The sequence below is a fragment of the Salmo salar genome, chromosome ssa24 (genome assembly GCF_905237065.1).
Source record: "Salmo salar chromosome ssa24, Ssal_v3.1, whole genome shotgun sequence".
In the NCBI taxonomy this organism is placed as follows: Eukaryota; Metazoa; Chordata; class Actinopteri; order Salmoniformes; family Salmonidae; genus Salmo; species Salmo salar.
This window is the reverse complement of record NC_059465.1, coordinates 41,488,580-41,513,870: the sequence shown is the minus strand read 5'-3', so window position 1 is coordinate 41,513,870 and position 25,291 is coordinate 41,488,580. Positions and strand designations below refer to the sequence as shown.

The following is a 25,291-nucleotide window of genomic DNA, read 5'->3' as shown; positions in this document are numbered from 1 at the left end:
GGAGGACTTGAGTTCCTGTACATTACCACAATCACACCATGAGTAGTTAATCATGAAACATATACCTCTGCGTTTTTTCTTCCCAGCTGGCTGTATGGACAGGGACAGTATATCTGGAGAGAGCCAGGATTCCGTGAAACAGAGTACGTTACAGTCCCCGATGTCTCTCTGGAAGGAGATCTTCACCCTGAGCTCGTCTACTTTATTGTCCAGTGACTGAACATTAGCGAATAATGTACTTGGAAGGGGTGGATGGTGTGCATGCCTCCTGACTTGGACTAAAAGTCCACTCCGAATACCTCTTCTCTGCTGTCGGCATCTTGGAGCAGCCTCTGGGATAAGTTACATTGCCCTGGGGTGTACAAACAAAGGATCAAATTCCGGAAAGTTGTATTTCTGGTCGAAATACCGGTGAGTTACCACTGCTCTGATATCCAAAAGTTATTTCCGGCTGTATGTAATAATGCAAAAAACAATCTGGACTAATACTGTAAGAAATAACACACACAAAAAACAAAATACTGCAAAGTTGCTTAGGAGCTAGAAGCAGAGCAGCCATGTCTGCTCAGTTAGTTGACCGTTTCAACATCTACAGATCTTTAGGACACAATCTAAAAAAAGTGGTATTTGAAGAGACGATATTAAGGTAGGTCTCAAACACACATTTTATTTAACCAGGGAGTCACATTGAGATTCGTAACGGTCGTCTGGAAGAGGGGACCAAGATGCAGCGTGGTAAGTGGTCATAATGATTTTTAATGATACACTTCAAAAAACAAACAGGGAAAACGAAAGCCAACAGTTCTGTCGGTGCAAACCACACAACAGAAACAACTACCCACAAAACCCCAAAGGAAAACAGGCTGCCTAAGTATGATTCCTAATCAGAGACAACGATAGACAGCTGCCTCTGATTAGGAACCATACTCGGCCCAAAACAAAGAAATACAAAAACATAGAAAAAGGAACATAGAATGTAACACCCTGGCCTAACCAAAATAAAGAACAAAAAACCCCTCTCTATGGCCAGGGCGTTACAAGATTAAAAATCTATTTTACAAGAGAGGCCTGCACACATTACAATAACAACAGAATGATAAAACAACACACACACGTGTATAAAACAATATAATTCAGCACAATAAACAAAAAAAATAACATTTCATAAAAGGAATCACATTCAACTACATAGAGGTTCTCAATCACACACACACACACACACACACACACACACACACACACACACACACACACACACACACACACACACACACACACACACACACACACACAATAGATATATGGGTTGATGAATGACCAGTAGGAGGGGCAGTCTGAGGTTTACCAAAAGACCAATGGGGAGTTTGTGTGACTAAAAGTGAAACTGGATAGAGCCTATAAGGACAGGGAGGTAGTGTAATCACAAAGCAGAGCTAACAGCATGCTAGGAACCATCACACAACAGGGTAAGACAGACTTGTGGAAATCCTTACATAACATCAATAACAGACAAAATCTACACTTCACACACTTCACTTCTCCAGAAGGCATCCTCACTCACACACACATATCTTCAGACACACAGTTTTAGTCCAGTCCAGACCCATCAGAACAGCTCAGGTTATCGGTGACCAGTCATGATGTCTGCCGTGGGCATTGCCAAGATCCTCTTCTGTGTTCTGTTCCTCTACAGCTGCTGCCAGGGTAAGTCCTCTGTTACTGTTCCTCTACAGCTGTTGCCAGGGTCAGTCCTCTGTTACTGTTCCTCTACAGCTGTTTCCAGGGTCAGTCCTCTCAGTTACTGGACGGCTTGGTTACTTAATCATCATAACGGGATGTAGATATGTCTTTATTAGTGGGTTTATTACTTTACAACAAGATAAACAGATACTCACGAGGCACACACTCACACAACAGACAGGCAGGCAGGCAGGCAGGCAGACAGACAGACAGACAGACAGACAGACAGACAGACAGACAGACAGACAGACAGACAGACAGACAGACAGACAGACAGACAGACAGACAGACAGACAGACAGACAGACAGACAGACTGACTGACTGACTGACTGACTGACTGACTGACTGACACACATACACCGTAAAAATGTAGTTGATTCAATTAATTATTATTCAGCAACTGGTTCCTGTCTTTTTTTTGGTTTACTCAACTTTTTGGTCAAAGTGCTACCTGAACATAACATTTTTAGTTGGTTCGAACTTAGCTCCTATTTGGAAAATTTAGGCAGAAAGTAGATTAGGGACATTCAAATAGTGCTTTTAACATACGACATTTTCAGATTACATATTTGACACACGTTCACTTTGTGTATGTAACATTAACCTAATAAAAATGAGGTTTGTGCAGTAGGTCTAATACATTACCACATCATATTGGCTACATGCCTGGCTTGACAATATTGTTCTTCTCAGACCATATTATATTTCAAAACTCGAGCTTTGATAACAAAATAGATCTGTTGGTGTAGCACTTGCGAGGCACAGCTGAGCATAAATTTAAATAATTCACTTTTTTATTTAGCTGGACTGATGGTACCTACATCTGATGGGCATGGTGGGTTCAATGCCGCGTTCATAACAACTGGGAACTCGGAAATCTTGCGAGCTCCGACTGGGAAAAATCGCTTTGAACGGTCATCCACCTCGGAATTCCAAGTCGGGGAACTTGGGCCTCTTTGTAGATCTCCGACTTTCCGACCTGAAGATCACGGACATCATGACTTGACCTCAGAGTTCCCAGAGCACCACATGACAACTGGGAATTCTGGTTAAAAAAAAATGTGTTTAAATCAGGATGTCAGTGATCTTCAGGTCGTAACATTGGAGCTCTAACTCAAGTTTCCTACTTGGTATTCCGACTTTTTCCCAGTCGGATCTCAATTTTTTTCTGAGTTCCCAGTTGTCTTGAACACACTGAAGTCTGAGATTCCCGAGTTCCCAGTTGTTTTGAACACACTGAAGTCGGAAGTCTGAGATTTCAGAGTTCCCAGTAGTTTTGAACACCGCATTAGTCTCAGCGGAGGGAGGGAGAGAACAGCAGAGGGTCCGCCTCACACGGTCCTGCTCTCTCCTTCCTTTCCTCCGGTGAGACTGACCAGAGAGAGGGGACAACGTCTTCCACCTGATGGCTAAAGTCGAGTCACACCGCATCTGCCTCCGGCACAAATTCATGTTGTTCCTATGACCAGAGAAAGTTAAATATCCCTCCCTATTAAAATAGACAGGACGAGCTACTACTAATAATAAAAACACAGCGCTATCGATACACTTGGCAACTCATTCACTGCATTTGCAGCTCAAGTGGAAGTGGAAGTAGAGAGAACACGTTTTATGTTTTGTAATAGTGTTGAATAAAAACAGTGTTGACAATGCTGAATAGAAAGTTAAAAACTTAAACTCAGCAGCTGTTTGCTGTATTCTTTGACAGTCTCTCTCTCTGGTCGTGGTTTTAAACATTATGAAATCTCACGTAGGCTGGTATCAAACTTTTCTATGGCCAGGGTCGTGGAATCTGTATGCACGGTTATGTGAGCTATCTGACTGGCCAGTGCAGTAGATTGGACCAACTAAAATGTAAAAAATATTTCAAATCAGGTCCCATTTTGATCAAACATTTTCAGAAACTAAAAAAGTGCAGGCACACACACACACACACACACACACACACACACACACACACACACACACACACACACACACACACACACACACACACACACACACTAGAAAATACTTTGTCATCATATGAGGTCCTTGAATAGTCAACTCATGTTATAACCTCTCCCACCAGGAAACTAAATGTTGGCACTCAGTGAATAGAATTCTGTTAACAGAGAAGGAGTGTGTGTGTGCGTGTGCAAATGTGTGTGTGTGTGTGTGTGAACGAGCTATTACCTAACACTACCATATAGTTTGACCGTCTAGTGTCTGTAGTGTTATAAAGTTACAGGGGAATTCCCAGCCAGATAAAAGAGATAGACATGCATCATTTAACTACAGTGTCAAATCAACATGAACACTACTGATTTCTCTCACTCTCGCTCCCTTAAATCTCTCGCTCTCTCCCTCCACTTCCTGTCCATGTCTCTCTCCCTCTCTTTCTCCCGCCCTCCCTCTCACTCACTCACTATCTTTATTTCTCCCTCTCTGTGTTCATGTGTGCTCTGCTACGTCCACAATAGTGTGTTGGACTGAAATAACCATTAGAAATCATTGGACATGGTCCATCACCCTGTTTCCCACAACTAAAACGACATAACTCCTGAGAAAGTCAAGCCATGCCTAATCAGAGGCTCACGATAAAGGGAGTGTTACATTACAGATGTAGTCTTACACAACTTAAAACTGTTTAACCATATTTCTGTTTTCAGATACCCAAAAAAGGGGACACTCAATCACTCCCACAAAGACACACATTGGCAAACACACACCCGTGCACGCGCACGCGCACACGCACATGCGCGCACACACACACACTAATCTCTGTAATACGTGTGGCCTGTTCACCTCAGGTTCCCTCCTCCCCTTTTCCTACATCTGTTTCTCTCTCTTTCTCACATTTCGTTCTTTAACCTCCATCTTTCTATCCCTCCCCTCTCTTTCTGTATTCAATAAAATGCTATCTCGTCTTATTTTCAATGGTTGCACAGTTAAACAATAGTTATTTTCTCACTTTTAGGTGTGATGCATTGTTGCTCTGTCCCAGGAATGGAAATGGTTGCGTTTTCAAAACCAATGGTCAAACTCCCATGATGCGTCAATTGCCCCACGTTTGAAACCGTGGATGATGCGTTGGTACACTTGTTTATTGCAGGAATGATCATCATCTGAAGATCTCAAGTCATAGTGGTTTGCTAGTTTCGGAGAAATTCCCCAAACTTTGGTGAGAGATACCAATCTTTGAAATGCTCTTGAAATAAAGACAACCTGGACCATGCCCAGAATTTTTGTGTTGACACTTACATCATGTCACAGTGCATTGTGAAGAATCAGGATGGATGTGGCTATGATAAGTGTGCAAAGGCCAGATGGAAGAGATTGCACAAAATAAACATTGTTCACAAGATAAAAAATGGTGACATAGGAGAAAGGGTACATTCTCTATGCAATTTGTTTCACTTTTGGATACAGAAGTTCTGCTGCAAAGCTAATGTTTGCTAGCACCTCTGTCCTACCTAGCTAGCTAGGAAACGTTAGCTAGCTAGCTAACTAGCTTTAGGTAAAATCTAAAACATATTTTTGAATGTAGAAATTCTGCTAAATGATTTAGCACGAGATAATCTTTGGCATGATATAGTTAGCTAGCGAAGTAGATCATGTTTGCTGGCTAGTTTAGATTAGTACGCTAGCTAGCTAGTTATCTAACCTTTGAACTCAGGTACTGTCTTTAGCTAGGTAACGTTAGCTGGTAATTTAGCTAGCTAGCATCCTTTGTCAGCACAGTAGTAGTTCCAATTTTAAGACTAACTTACTATCTAGCTAGCTAGCTAACAGGCTAGTTAGTGTATTAGCAAAAATAGGGATAACTAGCTAACCCCTTTAATCAGTGGTTGCTGGCTATTAGTGTTGGCAAGTAATGTTAAACACTAGCTAGCTAGCTATTATTATTATTAGCTAGCAGTGAATAACATAACTAGCTAAGCCTAAATCATGATAGCAGAGATATCTGTAGCTAGAGTGTCTATGCTAAATTGACATACATCCTACATTTAACCCAACCCCTCTGAATCAGAGAGGTGCAGGGGGGCTGCCTTGATTGACATCCACGTCTTCAGCACCTGGGGAACAGTGGGTTAACTGCCTTGGTCAGGGGCAGAATGACAGATTTTTACCTTGTCAGCTCAGGGATTTGATCCAGCAACCTTTCGGTTACTGGCCCAACGCTCTAACCACTAGGCTACCTGCCGCCCCTTCTTTTCAACCATACCGGGCAGATGGTGTTGTGTGGGCAAGCGGTTTACTGATGTCAACGTTGTGAACAGAGTGCCCCATGGTGAACGTAGGGTTATGGTATGGGCAGGCATAAGCTATGGACAACAAACACAATTGCATTTTATTGATGGCAATTTGAATGCACAGAGATACAGTGATGAGATCCTGAGGCCTATTGTTATGCCATTCATCCAACGCCATCACCTCATGTTACAGCATGATAATGCACGGCCTCATGACGCAAGGATCTGTACACAATTCCTGGAAGCTGAAAATGTCCCAGTTCTTCCATGGCCTGCATAACAGACATGCCACCCATTGAGCACGTTTGGGATGCTCTGGATCGACATGTACAACAACGTGTTCCAGTTCCTGCCAATATCCAACAACTTCGCACAGCCATTGAAGCGGAGTGGGACAACATTCCACAGGCCACAATCAACAGCCTGATCAACTCTATGCAAAGGAGACGTGTTGAGTTGCATGAGGTAAATGGTGGTCTGATCCATGCCATGTCACGCCTTGGCCATAGAGAGGGTTTTATTCTCTATTTTGGTAAGACCAGGGTGTGACTAGGGTGGGCATTCTATGTCCTTTTTTCTATGTTTTGTATTTCTTTGTTTTGGCCGGGTATGGTTCTCAATCAGGGACATTGACATTTACATTTACGTGATTTAGCAGAAGCTCTTATCCAGAGCGACTTACAAATATCGTTGTCTCTGATTGGGAGCCATACTTAGGCAGCCTGTTTTCCTTGGGTTTTGTGGGTGGTTAATTTCTGTTTAGTGTTGCTAACCTGACAGAACTGTTTGGCCGTCGGTTTTTGTTTCTTTGTTTATGTGTTCTCAGTACAATAAATACATGATGAGCACTCAACACGCTGCGCCTTGGTCTACTCCCTGCAACAGCCGTTACAGAACCACAAGAAGACCAAGCAGCGTGGATTGGAGCACCGGGGAGAAGGATGGACATGGAAGTTGGAACGTCGATTCTGGCAGAACAAGTTAAGGGAGCTACAGGAGCCTGAGAGGCAGCCCCCAAATGTTTTTTTTGGGGGGGGCACACGGGGAGTTGGGGTAAGTCAGGCAATAGACCTGAGCCAACTCCCCGTGCTTACCGTGGGGAGCGGTTGACGTGGAGAGCACCGTGCTATGCGGAAGTGCGCACGGTGTCGCCCATCCCCACGCACAGTCCGGTGCGGTCGATACCAGCCCCCCGCAAGTGCCGTGCTAGAGTTGGCACTCAGCCAGGAAGAAGTGCGCCGGCGCAGCACATCTGGACACCAGTGCATCTCCTAGGTCCAGCCTACCCTGCGCCTGCTCTACGCACGGCAGCCATCATTCCCCAGCACAGCCCAGTTCGCCCTGTGCCAGTGCTCCGCCCATGCCGGGCTATAGTGACAACTCAGCCAGGACGGGTTGTGCAGGCCGTCCGCTCCAGACCTCCAGTGCGTCTCCAGGACCCGGTCTATCCTGTGCCTGCTCCCAGAGCCAGACCTCCTGCAAGTCTCCCCAGCCTGGTGAGTCCTGTGCCTGCGCCCAGAGCCAGGCCTCCTGCAAGTCTCCTCAGCCTGGTGAGTCCTGTGCCTGCGCCCAGAGCCAGGCCTCCTGCAAGTCTCCCCAGCCTGGTGAGTCCTATGCCTGCGCCCAGAGCCAGGCGTCCTGCAAGTCTCCTCAGCCTGGTGAGTCCTGTGCCTGCTCCCAGAGCAAGGCCTCCTGCATGTCTCCTCAGGCTGGTGAGTCCCGTGCCAGAGTCGCCCGCCTGTCCGGAGCTGCCGGAGTCGCCTGCCAGTCCGGAGCTGCCGGAGTCGCCCGCCAGTCCGGAGCTGCCTGAGTCGCCCTCCAGTCCGGTGCTGCCGGAGTCGCCCTCCAGTCCGGAGCTGCCGGAGTCGCCCTCCAGTCCGGAGCTGCCGGAGTCGCCCTCCAGTCCGGAGCTGCCGGAGTCGCCCTCCAGTCCGGAGCTGCCGGAGTCGCCCACCAGTCCGGAGCTCCCGGAGTCGCCCACCAGTACGGAGCTCCCGGAGTTGCCCTCCAGTCCGGAGCTCCCGGAGTCGCCCTCCAGTCCGGAGCTCCCGGAGTCGCCCTCCAGTCCGGAGCTCCCGGAGTCGCCCTCCAGTCCGGAGCTCCCGGAGTCGCCCTGCAGTCTGGGCCCGAGGCGAGGGACCCCGCTCTAGAGTCGCCACCAAAGAGCCGCCACCGCGGATAGATGCCTACTCGGACCCTTCCCTATAGGTTTAGGTTTTGCGGCCGGAGTCCGCACCTTTGGGGGGGGGGGGGTATACTGTCACGCCCAGGCCATAGAGAGGGTTTTATTCTCTATTTTGGTTAGACCAGGGTGTGACTAGGGTGGGCATTCTATGTCCTTTTTCTATGTTTTGTATTTCTTTGTTTTGGCCGGGTATGGTTCTCAATCAGGGACAGCTGTATATTGTTGTCTTTGATTGGGAGCCATACTTAGGCAGCCTGTTTTCCTTGGGTTTTGTGGGTGGTTAATTTCTGTTTAGTGTTGCTAACCTGACAGAACTGTTTGGCCGTCAGTTTTTGTTTCTTTGTTTATGTGTTCTCAGTACAATAAATACATGATGAGCACTCAACACGCTGCGCCTTGGTCTACTCCTTTTGACGGCCGTTGCACGCCCCTACTATTTTTTTAAGGTAAATGTGACTAACAGATGCATATATGTATTCCCAGTCATGAAATCCACATTAAAAAAAAATAAGTTAATGTTGCCAAATCACGCTTTAGTCGGCAATTTTGAATGATTTTATTTACATTTGTATAGATAGGAGTAGGCTAATTAGGCTATATAATTTTGGCAATTTAATTAAATTTACTTTAGGGATAGCTTCCACCAGCCTCATGGACCGGCTTATATATTAAAACAGCTTTAACACATGTAACCTCCATTCGCTATTCGAGCGCAGGCTACGAATATTTTGTTTGTTTGTTTGGGGCCATTCTAAATAAAAAATAATTCCAAATTTATATCAGTAGAATACATGTAAAGACCAGATTAAATTAAGAATCAATAGTCTGATTGGTGAGATAAGTATTAAGTGCTTGTCAAATCAAATAGTGAATGAGAGAAGTGTCTGCACAAGAAACAGAGCTCATGCCTTTCATGTTACTTTTTTTTCGAATCATCATTAGTGTCGAACATGCAGCCTTAGAATGTAATAAAAATCCAAACATATAGCCTGATGTTTGTACTGTATCACAACTAAAGTTGCATAAATAACTCTAAATTAAGTGTATAGGAGGCAGTGCTGTGTATTCATGGATGCCAAGGGAAGCCAGCTAGCGAGCATTTTAGCCAGGACAACAAAAACTAAAAGCATATGAAAGAGTCAATAAAGGGGCGAGGATGGCATTTCTGGGTGAGTCAACATGTTTGTTTCTACTTGCGCACACACACTCGCACACACACGCATACAGTGCCTTCTGAAAGTATTCAGACCACATGACTTTTTCCACATTTTGTTAGGTTACAGCCTTATTCTAAAACTGATTAAATTGTTTTTCCCCCTCATCAATCTACACAAAATACTCCATAATGACAAAGGAAAAACTGTTTTATTTTTGCAAATTTATTGTTTTGTTTTTTAACTGAAATATCACATTTACAGAAGTATTCAGACCCTTTACTTAGTACTTTGTTGAAGCACATTTGGCAGCGATTACAGCCTTGAGTCTTCTTGGGTATGATGCTACAAGCTTGGCACACCTATATTTGGGGAGTTTCTCCCATTCTTCTCTGCTGATCCTCTCAAGCTCTGTCAGGTTGGATGGGGAGCGCTGCTGCACAGCTATTTTCAGGTCTCTTCAGAGATGTTCGATCGGGTTCAAGTCTGGCTCTGGCTTGGCTACTTAAGGACATTCAGAGACTTGTGCCCGAAGCCACTCCTGCATTGTCTTGGCTGTGTGCTTAGGGTCGTTGTCCTGTTGGGAGGTGAACCTTCGCCCCCAGTCTGAGGTCCTGAGTGCTCTGGAACAGGTTTTCATCAAGGATCTCTCTGTACTTTGCTCCATTCATCTTTGCTTCGATCTTCACTAGTCTCCCAGTCCCTGCCGCTGAAAAACATCCCCACAGCATGATGCTGCCACCACCATGCTTCGCTGTAGGGATGCTACCAGGTTTCCTCCCGACGTGACCCTTGGCATTCAGGCCAAAGAGTTCAATCTTGGTTTCATCAGACCAGAGAATCTTGTTTCTCCAAGCGGGCTGTCATGTGCCTTTTACTGAGGAGTGGCTTCCGTCTGGTCACTCTACCATAAAGGCCTAATTAGTGGAGTGCTGCAGAGATGGTTGTCCTTCTAGAAGGTTCTCCCATCTCGACAGAGGAACTCTAGATCTCTGTCAGAGTGAACATCGGGTTCTTGGTGACCTCCCTGACCAAGATCCTCCTCCACTGATTGCTCAATTTTGCCGGGCCACCAGCTCTACGAAGAGTCTTGGTGGTTCCAAACTTCTTCCATTTAAGAATGATGGAGGCCACTGTGTTCTTGGGGACCTTCAATGCTATAGACATTTTTGGTAATCTTCCCCAGATCTGTGCCTCGACACAATTCTGTTTCAGAGCTCTACAAACAATTCCTTCGACCTAATGGCTTGCTTTTTGATCTGACATGCACTGTCAACTGTGGGACCTTAAATAGACAGGTGTGTGCCTTTCCAAATCATGTCCAATCAATAGAACTTACCATAGGTGGACTCCAATCAAGTTGTAGAAACATCTCAAGGATAATCAATGGAAACAGTATGCACCTGAGCTCAATTTTGAGTCTCATAGCAAAGGGCCTCAATACTTATGTACCTCTTTGGGATCGGTGTCCCGCTAGCGTGCCACTACGACAACATCCGGTGAAATTGCAGAGCGCGAAATTCAAAATACAAAAATCGTAATATTAAACATTCATGAAAATACAAGTGTCTTACATCGTTTAAAAGCGTAACTTCGTGTTAATCCAACCGCGTTGTCAGATTTCAAAAAGGCTTTACGGCGAAAGCATACCATGCGATTATCTGAGGACAGCGCCCCACATGAAAATACTTTTTCAAACCAGCACAGGTGTCACAAAATCCCAAATAGCGATAAAATAAATCACTTACCTTTGAAGATCTTCCTCTGTTTGCAATCCCAAGGGTCCCAGCTACACAATGAATGGTTGTTTTGTTCGATAATGTCCCTCTTTATATCCAAAAAAGTCAGTTTAGTTGGCGCCATTTATTTCAGTAATCCACTCATTCAACATGCATACAAACGAATCCAAAAAGTTACTTGTAAAGTTCGTCCAAACAAGTCAAACAGGTACTCTAATATCTAAATAAACAATAAAATTCACGCGCGCAACAAGACTACTTTTCTAATGAAGGACACCTTGGAAAAACTACAACTACTTGTTCATTTGTCAAGAAACAAGCCTGAAACCCTTTCTAAAGACTGTTGACATCTAGTGGAAGCCATAGGAACGGCAATCTGGGTCCTATCTATTTGTTTTTCCCATAGGCTAGCATTGAAATGGCCTGTGACCTCAAAAACTAATTTTCCGGATGGATTTACCTCAGGTTTTCGCCTGCCATATCAGTTCTGCTATACTCACTGACATTATTTTAACAGTTGTAGAAACGTCAGAGTGTTTTCTATCCAATGCTACCAATTATATGCATATCCTAGCTTCTGGGCCTGAGTAACAGGCAGTTTACTTTGGGCATGTCATTCATCCAAACTTCCGAACACTGCCCCCTAGTCTTAAGAGGATATATATTACGTAAATAAGGTATTTCTGTTTTTAATTTTTAATACATTTACAAAAATGTATTACGGGGTATTGTGTGTAGATTGCTAAGGATATTTTTTTATTTAATCCATTTTAGAATAAGGCTGTAACGTAAAAATTCTTGGAAAAATTCAAGTGGTCTGAATACTTTCCAAAAGGCACTGTATAGCCGCAGGAAGTAGTTTAGTCTCCACTATACTACTATATCGGTCAGCTAATACAGGACTAGTAAAGGCCCAGGCACCCTCAGCACCCCTACTTCCCGCGGCTATGCACACACACACAGAAATCAGTGACATGGACAGCCATATCACATATATAATTTTTTAATTAATATTTGTTTGTTATTCAGATTTTTTTTGGGGGTGCTGCAGCCCCCTCAGCACCCCTACTTCCCGCGGCTATGCACACACACACAGAAATCAGTACCATGGACAGGCATATCATATTTCATTTACATTGTTTGGACTAAATTGTTTTTGGTATCTTAGTTGTCTTAGCTATCACTATTAGACTAAGCATACTGTAGGTGATTAAATGATGTTGAAATATTGAAGTTGAAATGGTGCTGGAGTAGTGGAGGCAGCTCCTGTTTTCTTTGCAACTTTCGGTAACTAACTGTGGGTCTAAATCAATAGTTGTTTAGTAGTCAGAAAATGTCAGAAACATGAACTTGCTTGACCATGCTGTAGATCATGTAACTGTTCGTGGACTGGACAGAGGTTGCTCTCTGGTTTTGTGATGAAACAAAGGTGTGGTTGAATTTATTCTGCCAATGTGTCTTCTTATTGTCTTGACCGTTAGGCCTATATTTCACGGTGGCAAGGGATGTGAACTAACAGGTTATAGAGCAAACAACACAAATATGTAATATGGCTTTTTTTTCCTGGCTTCCTTTGTGATTTTACCCACGCACCATTTCTGATAGGAGGACCTGTTTTTTGTTAACCGCCCAACAAAGAATAGTCGTTTGGGGAAAATATCCCTTCTATTTCATTCAGCTATGTTCAATGATGCTAAAAAGGTTTATGTTAATTAATGACCAATTACAGTGAGACCGGCAGTTATTTGCATGAAAATCACAGGCTGACAAAATTTCATGACCGTCACAGCCCTAGGTATCAGTAACAAAACATTCAACGTTGTGAGAGGATGCCTCCTCCGCTGTTTCACCAACTAGTGATATTAAGGTTACCATTTCACACCAGAGCGTTCACCATACTTGGACGATTACAGAGAAGTGGTAAGTGTGTTGATATAATCTGGTAAGGAATTAGGAATGATGATTGAATAATGTCCTGGATGTAAAGGGTTTCAAAGGTGGGTCAAGACGCATCATGAAAACCAACCTTTTCTATTCCTGGGACAGAGCACCAATTATATCACACCTAAAAGTGAGAAAATAACTATTGTTCAACTGTGCAACTATTGAAAATAAGGATGCATGATGATACATAAGGGTTCAATATTATAAGCGTTTGTAAGTGCATTTATAAATGGTTAGTAACTGGACATAATATTGGCAAACACTGACCAGTTATTGAACTATTTTTATCAATGATTTATAACCATTTATTAATGGTTTATAATGCATTTACAAATAATTAAATAATCGTAATTTAAAAAAGTAATAACCCCTTTACAAATGAAACATTATTGTAAAGTGTCCATTATTTGTTGTTGAGGCAATTATCTGCTGACTGTTTGATTGATTACCTTCTCTTTCTCTCCTCTCTCAGTGACTCAGGGCCAGATGTTAATGGACTGCTGTCTGACGGTCAGTCAGAGAGAGATCCCTAGACACGTTGTCGTAGGTTACCAGTCTCAGGTCAGAGGTCAAGGCTGCTCCATCGACGCTGTGGTGTAAGTGAAAAACTTGTATTTCATTGGTTTGGATTTACAACGACCACCCACTGTGGAGTTGAGAGGATTGTATAGGTATTACTGCATTGTCGGAACTAAAAGCACAAGCATTTCGCTACACTCGCATTAACATCTCCTATCCATGTGTATGTGACAAATAACATTTGATTTGATTTGATTTGGTATAAGAAATATGGTGAAAACTCCACATGCCTTATAAGAAAGCAAGGCTGGGCTGTTATTATACTTAACAAAGACATAAACGTAACATGGAACAATTTCAAAGATTTTACTGAGTTACAGTTCATAGACGGAAACCAGTTAATTGAAATAAATTCATTAGGCCCTAATCTATGGATTTCACATGACTGGGCAGGGGCGCAGCCATGGGTGGGCCTAGGAGGGCATAGGCCCACCCACTCAGGAGCCTGGTCCAGCCAATCAGAATGAGTTTTTCCCCACAAAAGGGCTTAATTACAGACAGAAATTCTCCTCAGCACCCCCTCCCCCCTCCTCAGACGATCCCACAGGTGAAGAAGCCGGATTTGGAGGTCTTTAGTTGGCATGGTTACATGTGGTCTGAAGTTGTGAGGCTGGTTGGATGTACTGCAAAGTTCTCTAAAATTACATTGGAGGAGGCTTATGGTAGAGAAATTAACATTCAATTCTCTGGCGACTGCTCTGTTGAACATTACTGCAGTCAGCATGCCAATTAGACACTCCCTCAAAACTTGAGAGATCTATGGCATTGTGTTGTGTGACAAAACTGCACATTTTAAAGTGGCCTTTTATTGTCCCCAGCACAAGGTGCACCTATGTAACGGTCATGCTGTTTAATCAACTTATTGATGGATTATCTTGGCAAAGGAGAAATGCTTACTAACAGGAATGTAGACAAATTAGTGCACAAATTTTAGAGAAATAAGCTTTTTGTGCGTATGGAACATTTCTGGGACCTTTTACTTCATCACATGAAAAATGCCACCAACACTTTACATGTTGAGTTTATATTTTGTTCAGTATATCTTGCTTATACCTTACCCTGTCTACTTACATAATTCTAATCAATGAAGGTGTTGTATTGTCTAGTCCGTACAGTGCGTGGTAGGTCTATAGCAGAAACCTTTCCAAAGCATTGTCTAGTAGTGGTAGCACTGCTGACTAGACTACACATGCCCCCCAGTAGCCATAGCAACGGTAGTTTGGGGATACTGGGCGGGATTTGCTGAAGATGTCTATATATCTGTCCACTAATACAGGACTAGAAAAGGCCCAGTTCACTACTTTAGTGAAAACATTTCAAACTTGAGTCTGATAATTATCTGTACAAAACAATTAATCTGATAATACTTGTGGAATATAAGAATACTTGCTTGATACGTATATGTTTTCCAGGTTCTTGAAATACTTTGCAAATTATTTCTACGTGAAAACTAAAATGGTCTATTCATTCCTTTTCCATTTTTAGTAGACTCCCTCTTGTCCAGAGTAACTGCATACATGTTCATACTGGTCCCCCTTTAGGAACCGAATCGACAATCCTAGCAAGCACCATGCACTCTCTATCAACTGAGCCACATCATCATTAACAACTTGTTGTCTCAATGTACTCAACTACTGGATTGGTCATTGTTTTATCGTCGTGGGGATGGAAAGACTACAGGTACAAACCTAGATGACCAGCCTACAGTTGAAGTCGGAAGTTAACATACACCTTAGCCAAATACATTTAAACTCAGTTTTTCACCATTTCTGACATTTAATCCTATTAACAATTCCCTGTTTTAGGTCAGTTAGGATCACTACTTTATTTTAAGAATGTGAAATGTCAGAATAATAGTAGAGAGAATGATTTATTTCAGCTTTTATTTCTTTCATCACATTCCCAGTGGGTCAGAAGTTTACATACACTCAATTAGTATTTGGTAGCATTGCCTTTAAATTGTTTAACTTTGGTCAAACGTTTCGGGTAGCCTTCCATAAGCTTCCCACAATAAGTTGGGTGAATTTTGGCCCATTCCTCCTGACAGAGCTGGTGTAACGGAGTCTGGTTTGTAGGCCTCCTTGCTCGCACACACTTTTTCAGTTCTGCCCACAAATTTTCTATAGGATTGAGGTTAGGGCTTTGTGATGGCCACGCCAATACCGTGACTTCGTTGTCCTTATTAAGCCATTTTGCCACAACTTTGGCAGTATTCTTGGGGTCATTGTCCATTTGGAAGACCCATTTGCGACCAAGCTTTAACTTCCTGACTGATGTCTTGAGATGTTGCTTCAATATATCCACATCATTTTCCTACCTCATGATGCCATCTATTTTGTGAAGTGCACCAGTCCCTCCTGAAGCAAAGCACCCCCACAACATGATGCTGCCACCCCCGTGCTTCACAGTTGGGATGGTGTTCTTCGGCTTGCAAGGCTCCCCCTTTTTCCTCCAAACATAACGATAGTCATTATGGCCAAACAGTTCTATTTTTGTTTCATCAGACCAGAGGACATTTCTCCAAATAGTATGATCTTTGTCCCCATGTGCAGTTGCAAACTGTAGTCTGGCTTTTTTATGGAGGTTTTGGAGCAGTGGCTTCTTCCTTGCTGAGCGACCTTTCAGGTTATGTCGATATCAGTTATTAGGTTTAGGGGGCAATTACTTTGTCACATAGGGCCATGAAGGTTCGGATAGCTTTTTTCCCCTAATAAACAAAAATATCACTTAAAAACTGCATTTTGTGTTTTCTTGGGTTATCTTTGTGTAGTATTAAAATGTGTTTGATGATCTGAAACATTTAAGTGTGACAAATGTGCAAAAAAAAAAAGAAATCAGGAAGGGGGCAAATCATTTTTCACAGCACTGTAGATACTTTTGTACCTGAAATTGTTCCCAAGGATGAACCAGACTTGTGGAGGTCTACAATTTTTTTTCTGAGGTCTTGGCTGATTTCTTTTGATTTTCCCATGATGTCAAGCAAAGAGGCACTGAGTTTGAAGGTAGGCCTTGAAATACATCCACAGGTACACCTCCAATTGACTCAAATTATGTCAATTAGCCTATCAGAAGCTTCTAAAGCCATGACATCATTTTCTGGAATTTTCCAACCTGTTTAAAGGCACAGTCAACTTAGTGTATGTAAACTTCTGACCCACTGGAATTGTGATACAGTGAATTATAAGTTAAATAATCTGTCTGTAAACAATTGTTGGAAAAATGACTTGTGTCATGCACAAAGTAGATGTCCTAACCGACTTGCCAAAACTATATTTTGTTTTTGTTGACTTCACCCTAAGTGTATGTAAACTTCCAACATCAACTGTATGTACAATACAGTAATGCACATTTACATTAAGTGGTTTGTAAGCAGTGGCGGTCAGTGAGGGAAGACAATTATTTTTCCATGAGCATGACCTTACTTCTATTACAGCATATTAGATGACTCTCACTCATTTTCCATTCACCCAGTTCAATGTAACAGTGATAGGTTTAAGCTACTATACCGATCATGAGGTTGCTACAACCTAGCCTCTGTGGCAATAAAAAAAAAAGGTTTACCTTAACTTGGAAGAGTTCCAGTGTTGTGTTGGATAGTCATAGCCAGCTAGCTAACATAGCATCCCTCTGTTTGAGCAGGGTGTTTGAGTAGGCAAAACTAGCTAGCTGCATTTGCTAGCTAAGTAAGTGAAACTGAAAGTGGGGGAAAAAATGATGAAATATCTCTCTCTTTCTCTCTCTTAATTCTCCTTCATTTTGGAAGATATTAATTTGTTTAAAACTGTTCAACTATTGTCTTTCTCTCTCTTTGAGTCAACTAGCTAGCTGTAGTTTATGCTTTCAGTACTAGATTCATTCTCTGATCCTTTGCTTGGGTGGACAACATGTAAGTTGATGCTGCAAGAGCTTTGATAGCTTGGAAGACGTTCTCCGGAAGTTGCCTTAATTACTGTGTAAGTCTATGGATGGGGGTGAGAACCATGAGCCTCCTCGGTTTTGTATTGAAGTCAATGTACCCAGAGGAGGACGGAAGCTAGCTGTCCTCCGGCTACACAATAGCGCTACCCTACAGAGTTCTGTTGATGCTACTGTAGACTTTAATTTCAAAATAGTGTGTTTTAATCAATTATATGGTGAAATGTGATTATATTTAGTATAGTTTCATCTACAAAGGAAAACTTTTAAAATGCTTTACATTTTTTATTTTTATGAAATTCACTGAGGAGGATGGTCCTCCCCTTCGTCCTCTGAGTAGCCTCCACTGTTTGTAAGGATGGTAAATTAATACTGCACAAAAAGTGGTTATTTGCCATATTATTTGATCAAGAAATATATTTAATTTGATGTAGATGTATTGTGTCTTTGCCCATAACTTTGCATCTTTTGAAGTAAATGTTTGACAACGGGGTTTTGTTCTTTCTGGATCCCATTAGAATGACAATAGCAGAGAAAGGGACAGGGCAACCAACAACTTTTACAATTACAACTATTAAATCCTGCAAGATACTGTTCTTAATTATACAGCTACCTTTTTTTGTCGAAGCAGAGATGATGAAAAACTGTTTTTGCTCATGCTACAGACGTCTATATCGGTCCGCTAATACTAGTAAAGGCCCAATGGACTACTTTTGTGAAATATACATTTTTCTAAAAATACATTTATTTATTTTTTATTCAGATTTTTCAGTGGGTTCTGCCGGCACCCTCAGCACCCCTACTTCCCACGGCTACAGTGAGGGGAAAAAGTATTTGATCCCCTGCTGATTTTGTACGTTTGCCCACTGACAAAGAAATGATCAGTCTATAATTTTAATGGTAGGTTTATTTGAACAGTGAGAGACAGAATAACAACAACAAAAAATCCAGAAAAACGCATGTCAAAAATGTTATAAATTGATTTGCATTTTAATGAGGGAAATAAGTATTTGACCCCCTCTCAATCAGAAAGATTTCTGGCTCCCAGGTGTCTTTTATACAGGTAACGAGCTGAGATTAGAAGCACACTCTTAAAGGGAGTGCTCCTAATCTCAGTTTGTTACCTGTATAAAAGACACCTGTCCACAGAAGCAATCAATCAATCAGATTCCAAACTCTCCACCATGGCCAAGACCAAAGAGCTCTCCAAGGATGTCAGGGACAAGATTGTAGACCTACACAAGGCTGGAATGGGCTACAAGACCATTGCCAAGCAGCTTGGTGAGAAGGTGACAACAGTTGGTGCGATTATTCGCAAATGGAAGAAACACAAAAGAACTGTCAATCTCCCTCGGCCTGGGGCTCCATGCAAGATCTCACCTCGTGGAGTTGCAATGATCATGAGAACGGTGAGGAATCAGCCCAGAACTACACGGGAGGATCTTGTCAATGATCTCAAGGCAGCTGGGACCATAGTCACCAAGAAAACAATTGGTAACACACTACGCCGTGAAGGACTGAAATCCTGCAGTGCCCGCAAGGTACACCTGCTCAGGAAAGCACATATACATGCCCATCTGAAGTTTGCCAATGAACATCTGAATGATTCAGAGGACAACTGGGTGAAAGTGTTGTGGTCAGATGAGACCAAAATGGAGCTCTTTGGCATCAACTCAACTTGCCGTGTTTTGTGGAGGAGGAATGCTGCCTATGACCCCAAGAACACCATCCACACCGTCAAACATGGAGGTGGAAACACTATGCTTTGGGGGTGTTTTTCTGCTAAGGGGACAGGACAACTTCACCGCATCAAAGGGACGATGGACGGGGCCATGTACCATCAAATCTTGGGTGAGAACCTCCTTCCCTCAGCCAGGGCATTGAAAATGGGTCGTGGATGGGTATTCCAGCATAACAATGACCCAAAACACACGGCCAAGGCAACAAAGGAGTGGCTCAAGAAGAAGCACATTAAGGTCCTGGAGTGGCCTAGCCAGTCTCCAGACCTTAATCCCATAGAAAATCTGTGGAGGGAGCTGAACGTTCGAGTTGCCAAACGTCAGCCTCGAAACCTTAATGACTTGGAGAAGATCTGCAAAGAGGAGTGGGACAAAATCCCTCCTGAGATGTGTGCAAACCTGGTGGCCAACTACAAGAAACGTCTGACCTCTGTGATTGCCAACAAGGGTTTTGCCACCAAGTACTAAGTCATGTTTTGCAGAGGGGTCAAATACTTATTCCCCTCATTAAAATGCAAATCATTTTATTACATTTTTGACATGCGTTTTTCTGGATTTTTGTTGTTGTTATTCTGTCTCTCACTATTAAAATAAACCTACCATTAAAATTATAGACTGATCATTTCTTTGTCAGTGGGCAAATGTACAAAATCAGCAGGGGATCAAATACTTGTTTCCCTCACTGTATGCCAGTAGTAGGAGCTTGATCCCAGCATATGCCTTACTCTCTGTACCTCCCTGTAACCTGTCTCCCCTCTCATTCCTTACTCTCTGTACCTCCCTGTAACCTGTCTCCCCTCTCATTCCTTACTCTCTGTACCTCCCTGTAACCTGTCTCCCCTCTCATTCCTTACTCTCTGAACCTCCCTGTAACCTGTCTCCCCTCTCATTCCTTACTCTCTGTACCTCCCTGTAACCTGTCTCCCCTCTCATTCCTTACTCTATATACCTCCCTGTAACCTGTCTCCCCTCTCATTCCTTACTCTCTGAACCTCCCTGTAACCTGTCTCCCCTCTCATTTCTTACTCTCTGTACCTCCCTGTAACCTGTCTCCCCTCTCATTCCTTACTCTATATACCTCCCTGTAACCTGTCTCCCCTCTCATTCCTTACTCTCTGTACCTCCCTGTAACCTGTCTCCCCTCTCATTCCTTACTCTCTGAACCTCCCTGTAACCTGTCTCCCCTCTCATTCCTTACTCTCTGTACCTCCCTGTAACCTGTCTCCCCTCTCATTCCTTACTCTATATACCTCCCTGTAACCTGTCTCCCCTCTCATTCCTTACTCTCTGAACCTCCCTGTAACCTGTCTCCCCTCTCATTCCTTACTCTCTGGACCTCCCTGTAACCTGTCTCCCCTCTCAGTCCTTACTCTCTGTACCTCCCTGTAACCTGTCTCCCCTCTCATTCCTTACTCTCTGTACCTCCCTGTAACCTGTCTCCCCTCTCATTCCTTACTCTCTGGACCTCCCTGTAACCTGTCTCCCCTCTCATTCCTTACTCTCTGGACCTCCCTGTAACTTGTCTCCCCTCTCATTCCTTACTCTCTGTACCTCCCTGTAACCTGTCTCCCCTCTCATTCCTTACTCTCTGTACCTCCCTGTAACCTGTCTCCCCTCTCATTCCTTACTCTCTGTACCTCCCTGTAACCTGTCTCCCCTCTCATTCCTTACTCTCTGTACCTCCCTGTAACCTGTCTCCCCTCTCATTCCTTACTGCAGCTTCACTACCAGGAGGGGACTCAAGCTGTGTGCTCCCGCTGACCCCACCTGGGTTACAGACCTGATGAATCTCATGGACCGCCTCATCAAGAAGTGCCACGAAACCAACTTCAAGGTACTGTCCTTACAAGCAATGTGTATGTAGAGTACAAGCAATGTGTTTGTAGATTACTACATAGATTACAGTGTATAGTAGATATAGTACTGTGTAGATTACATACCCGGAATATCTGCATTGTGTCCCGCCGCCCACCACCCGCCAATCCCCTCCTTTACATTACTGCTACTCTCTGTTTATCATATGCATAGTAACGTACATACTACCTCAATTAGCCTGACTAACAGGTGCCTGTATATAGCCTCGCTACTGTATATAGCCTCACTACTGTATATAGCCTCTCTACTGTATATAGCCTCTCTACTGTATATAGCCTCGCTACTGTATATAGCCTCTCTACTGTATATAGCCTCGTTACTGTTATTTTTCACTGTCTTTTTACTGTTGCATTTATTTCTTTACTTATCTATTGTTCACTTAATACCAATTTTCTACTTTAAAATTGCACTGTTGGTTAGAGCCTGTAAGTAAGCATTTCACTGTAAGGTCTACACCTGTTGTATTCGGCGCACGTGACAAATAAACTTTGATTTGACATAGATTGTAGTATATAGTAGCCGTCTTCATCGACCTGGCCAAGGCTTTCGACTCCGTCAATCACCGTATTCTTATCGGCAGACTCAACAGCCTTGGTTTCTCAAATGACTGCCTCGCCTGGTTCACCAACTACTTCTCAGACAGAGTTCAGTGTGTCAAATCGGAGGGCCTGTTGTCCGGACCTCTGGCAGTCTCTATGGGGGTACCACAGGGTTCAATTCTCGGGCCGACTCTTTTCTCTGTATATATCAACGATGTCGCTCTTGCTGCTGGTGATTCCCTGATCCACCTCTACGCAGACGACACCATTCTGTATACTTCTGGCCCTTCTTTGGACACTGTGTTAACTAACCTCCAGACGAGCTTCAATGCCATACAACCCTCCTTCCGTGGCCTCCAACTGCTCTTAAACGCTAGTAAAACCAAATGCATGCTTTTCAACCGTTCGCTGCCCACACCCACCCACCTGACTAGCATCACTACTCTGGACAATTCTGACTTTGAATATGTGGACAACTACAAATACCTAGGTGTCTGGCTAGACTGTAAACACTCCCTCCAGACTCATATTAAACATCTCCAATCCAAAATTAAATCTAGAATCGGCTTCCTATTTCGCAACAAAACCTCCTTCACTCACCCCGCCAAACATACCCTCGTAAAACTGACTATCCTACCGATCCTCAACTTCGGCGATGTCATTTACAAAATAGCTTCCAATACTCTACTCAGCAAACTGGATGCAGTCTAGCCTTCCCTGTAGCTCAGTTGGTAGAGCATGGTGTTTGCAACACCAGGGTTGTGGGTTCGATTCCCACGGGGGGCCAGCACAGTAAAAAAAAAAAAAAAATGTATGAAATTGTATGAAATGTATGCATTCACTACTGTAAGTCGCTCTGGATAAGAGCGTCTGCTAAATGACTAAAAATGTAAAAATGTAAAAAAATGTATCACAGTGCCATCCGTTTTGTCACCAAAGCACCTTATACCACCCACCACTGCGACCTGTGTGCTCTAGTCGGCTGGCCTACATATTCGTTGCCAGACCCACTGGCTCCAGGTCATCTATAAGTCTATGCTAGGTAAAGCCCCGCCTTATCTCAGCTCACTGGTCACGATAACAACAACCACCCGTAGCACGTGCTCCAGCGGGTATATCTCACTGGTCATCCCCAAAGCCAACACCTACATTGGCCGCCTTTCCTTCCAGGTCTCTGCTGCCAATGACTGGAACGAATTGCAAAAATCGCTGAAGCTGGAGACTTATATTTCCCTCACTAACTTTAAACATCAGCTATCTGAGCAGCTAACCGATCACTGCAGCTGTACATAGCCCATCTGTAAATAGCCCACCCAATCTACCTACCTCATCCCCATATTGTTTTTATTTACTTTTCTGCTCTTTTGCACACCAGTATTACTACTTGCATATCATCATCTGCTCATCTGTCACTCCAGTGTTAATCTGCTAAATTGTAATTACTTCGCTACTATGGCCTATTTATTACCTTACCTCTTCACGCCATTTGCACACACTGTATATAGACTTTCTTTTTTTTCTTCTATTGTGTTATTGACTGTACGCTTGTTTATTCCATGTGTAACTCTGTGTTGTTGTTTGTGTGGCACTGCTTTGCTTTATCTTGGCCAGGTCACAGTTGTAAATGAGAACTTGTTCTCAACTAGCTTACCTGGTTAAATAAAGGTGAAATAAAATCATAATTAAATAAAATATAGTACTGGGTAGATGACATAGATTACAGTATATAGTACTGGGTAGATTACATAGATTACAGTATATAGTAGATATAGTACTGGGTAGATAACAGATTACAGTATATAGTAGATATATTACTGGGTAGATAACATAGATTACAGTATATAGTAGATATAGTACTGGGTAGAATACATAGACTACAGTATATAGTAAATATAGTACTGGGAAGATTACATAGATTGCAGTATATAGTAGGTATAGTGCTGGGTAGATAACATGCTAAATTAGTCAGAATTATGATTTGGTAGTTGGCTTAATCTCTTGCAAATCCTCCAGGTGTTTTTAGCTGCAAGCATTGAACAATTGAACAACAATGGTGTTGAGTCACAAAACGAAGAAGTAAAAAAACCCCCGATGTGATTCAGCAGTTACTAAACCACTAAACTCTGGAATTTAAAAGAAACTTACTTTAGCTAGTGACCTAACTCTATGTGTGTCTGTGTGTTTGCAGGCTAAACACTGTAAGAAGCTGAAGAACAATAGTCCCTAAGGTCCTTGTCGGAGCCCCTCCTACCACCAACACCACCACCTCCACCCCCATCTCCCGGTCAAAACAACCATGACAGAGTCTGAGAAGAACCTTCCAAGTGGGTGAAGAACAGGGTGGGAGAAGTAAAACAAACAAAAAAAGACAAATGTGATTCCTCTTACCACTAATGCACTTTTTAAGTTTCCTTCTGTCTTCAGTCTTTAGTTTAACCAACAGACTGTCTTGCTTAAAAGATGCCATGCGGTTTCTCAGTGGCACGTTCACGTACAAGACGTTTTTTATTCTTTTTATGTGACAAAATATTCAATATTCCAAAAAGAGTAGACTGGCTTTGACCCTTGACCCCAAATTTGAACTGACCCTTAAAGCTACAGTCTGGGATTTGATAAGCAACAGTCTGGGATTCTGTAAAGCAACAAAATGGCAGAAGTAATTGAAATGACCAGATTCCTAGATCCCAGACTAATTTTGTCATCAAATACAATTTTATTTGTCACATGCTTCATGAACAACAGCTGTATTCTAACAGTGAAATGCTTACTTACACATCATTTTCCAACAATGAGGTCAGGGGTCAAGGGGTCAGGGGTCAAGGTGCTGGCAGCTGGTTAGAACACCCATCTGCCTAATCTATACGTAAATCTCAGAGAATTCCATATTTCTTATCATTTGTGAACCTACAATGTATTTGACAAATTCTTGTTTTTTCATGGACCTTTTGTTTTTTCAATAAAGACTTTTCCAAGTCAATGTTCTGAGTGAACATATTTCTGTATATTTTGAGGACGAGAGTGTATGGGCTGGTTTCCCGGACACAGATTAAGCTCATGGACCCAAATCTGTAAACAAGAATAACTATTCTCCAATAGAGGGGACAAGCTAGATTACTATTATTTTATTTAACTAGGCAAGTCAGTTAAGAAAAATTCTTATTACAATGACGGCCTACCATGGAACAGTGGATTGACTGTCTTGTTCAGGGGCAGAACAACAGATTTTTACCTTGTCAGTTAGAGGGATTTGATCCTGCAACCTTCTGGTTACTGGCCCAACACTCTAACCACTAGTCTACCTGACGCAACGCTAGTGGCTATTTTTAGCCTGCCACTGCAAAGGTTATTAGATATGCCTGACGAGATTCTGGAGGGGAATCGGAGGAGCCTAAAGCATTGCCTAAACCAAATAACCACAATTAACCTTTCCACCCTGACTGTCTGTGAGTCAGTACGTAGTGAGGGTTTCCCCTGACAGGCGGTTGTCTAACCTACAGTATTTATAGCCAAGATGTGTGAGTGTTTTAGGAAACGGGAGATCACTGCAGTATTCAGCAAGGGCTTCTCCTGGGCTGGCTGGCAGTACGTATTTATGGTTCTACCATCCATAGGAAACAGGAAGAGGATCACCACAGTAGATATGTGT

At 42.9% G+C, this 25,291-nt stretch overlaps 1 protein-coding gene across 2 annotated transcripts; it reads left to right on the top strand.

Annotated features, from left to right (window-relative positions):
• The first annotated feature begins 1,347 nt into the window (after nt 1–1,347).
• On the top strand, nt 1,348–24,622 carry ccl19a.1 (chemokine (C-C motif) ligand 19a, tandem duplicate 1). 2 transcript variants are annotated; one of them, XM_045706844.1, is made up of 5 exons: nt 1,348–1,466; nt 1,578–1,704; nt 13,471–13,594; nt 20,951–21,065; nt 23,834–24,622. In XM_045706844.1, exons 2-5 carry the CDS (start codon nt 1,638–1,640, stop codon nt 23,870–23,872), a joined length of 345 nt encoding a protein of 114 aa, XP_045562800.1. In that variant the 5' UTR covers nt 1,348–1,466; nt 1,578–1,637; the 3' UTR covers nt 23,873–24,622. The 2 variants fall into 2 exon arrangements, with proteins under 2 accessions (XP_045562800.1, XP_045562799.1); XM_045706843.1 differs by having other exon boundaries at nt 1,396–1,704.
• The last annotated feature ends 669 nt before the right edge of the window (nt 24,623–25,291 follow it).

What these genes read in the sequence shown, in the direction of transcription:
- ccl19a.1 (XM_045706844.1), top strand. Translation starts at nt 1,638, where the DNA reads ATGATGTCTGCCGTGGGCATTGCCAAGATCCTCTTCTGTGTTCTGTTC. An exon ending in CCTCTACAGCTGCTGCCAGG is followed by an intron (nt 1,705 to 13,470) that starts GTAAGTCCTCTG and finishes CTCCTCTCTCAG; the next exon opens with TGACTCAGGGCCAGATGTTA. An exon ending in GCCACGAAACCAACTTCAAG is followed by an intron (nt 21,066 to 23,833) that starts GTACTGTCCTTA and finishes GTGTGTTTGCAG; the next exon opens with GCTAAACACTGTAAGAAGCT.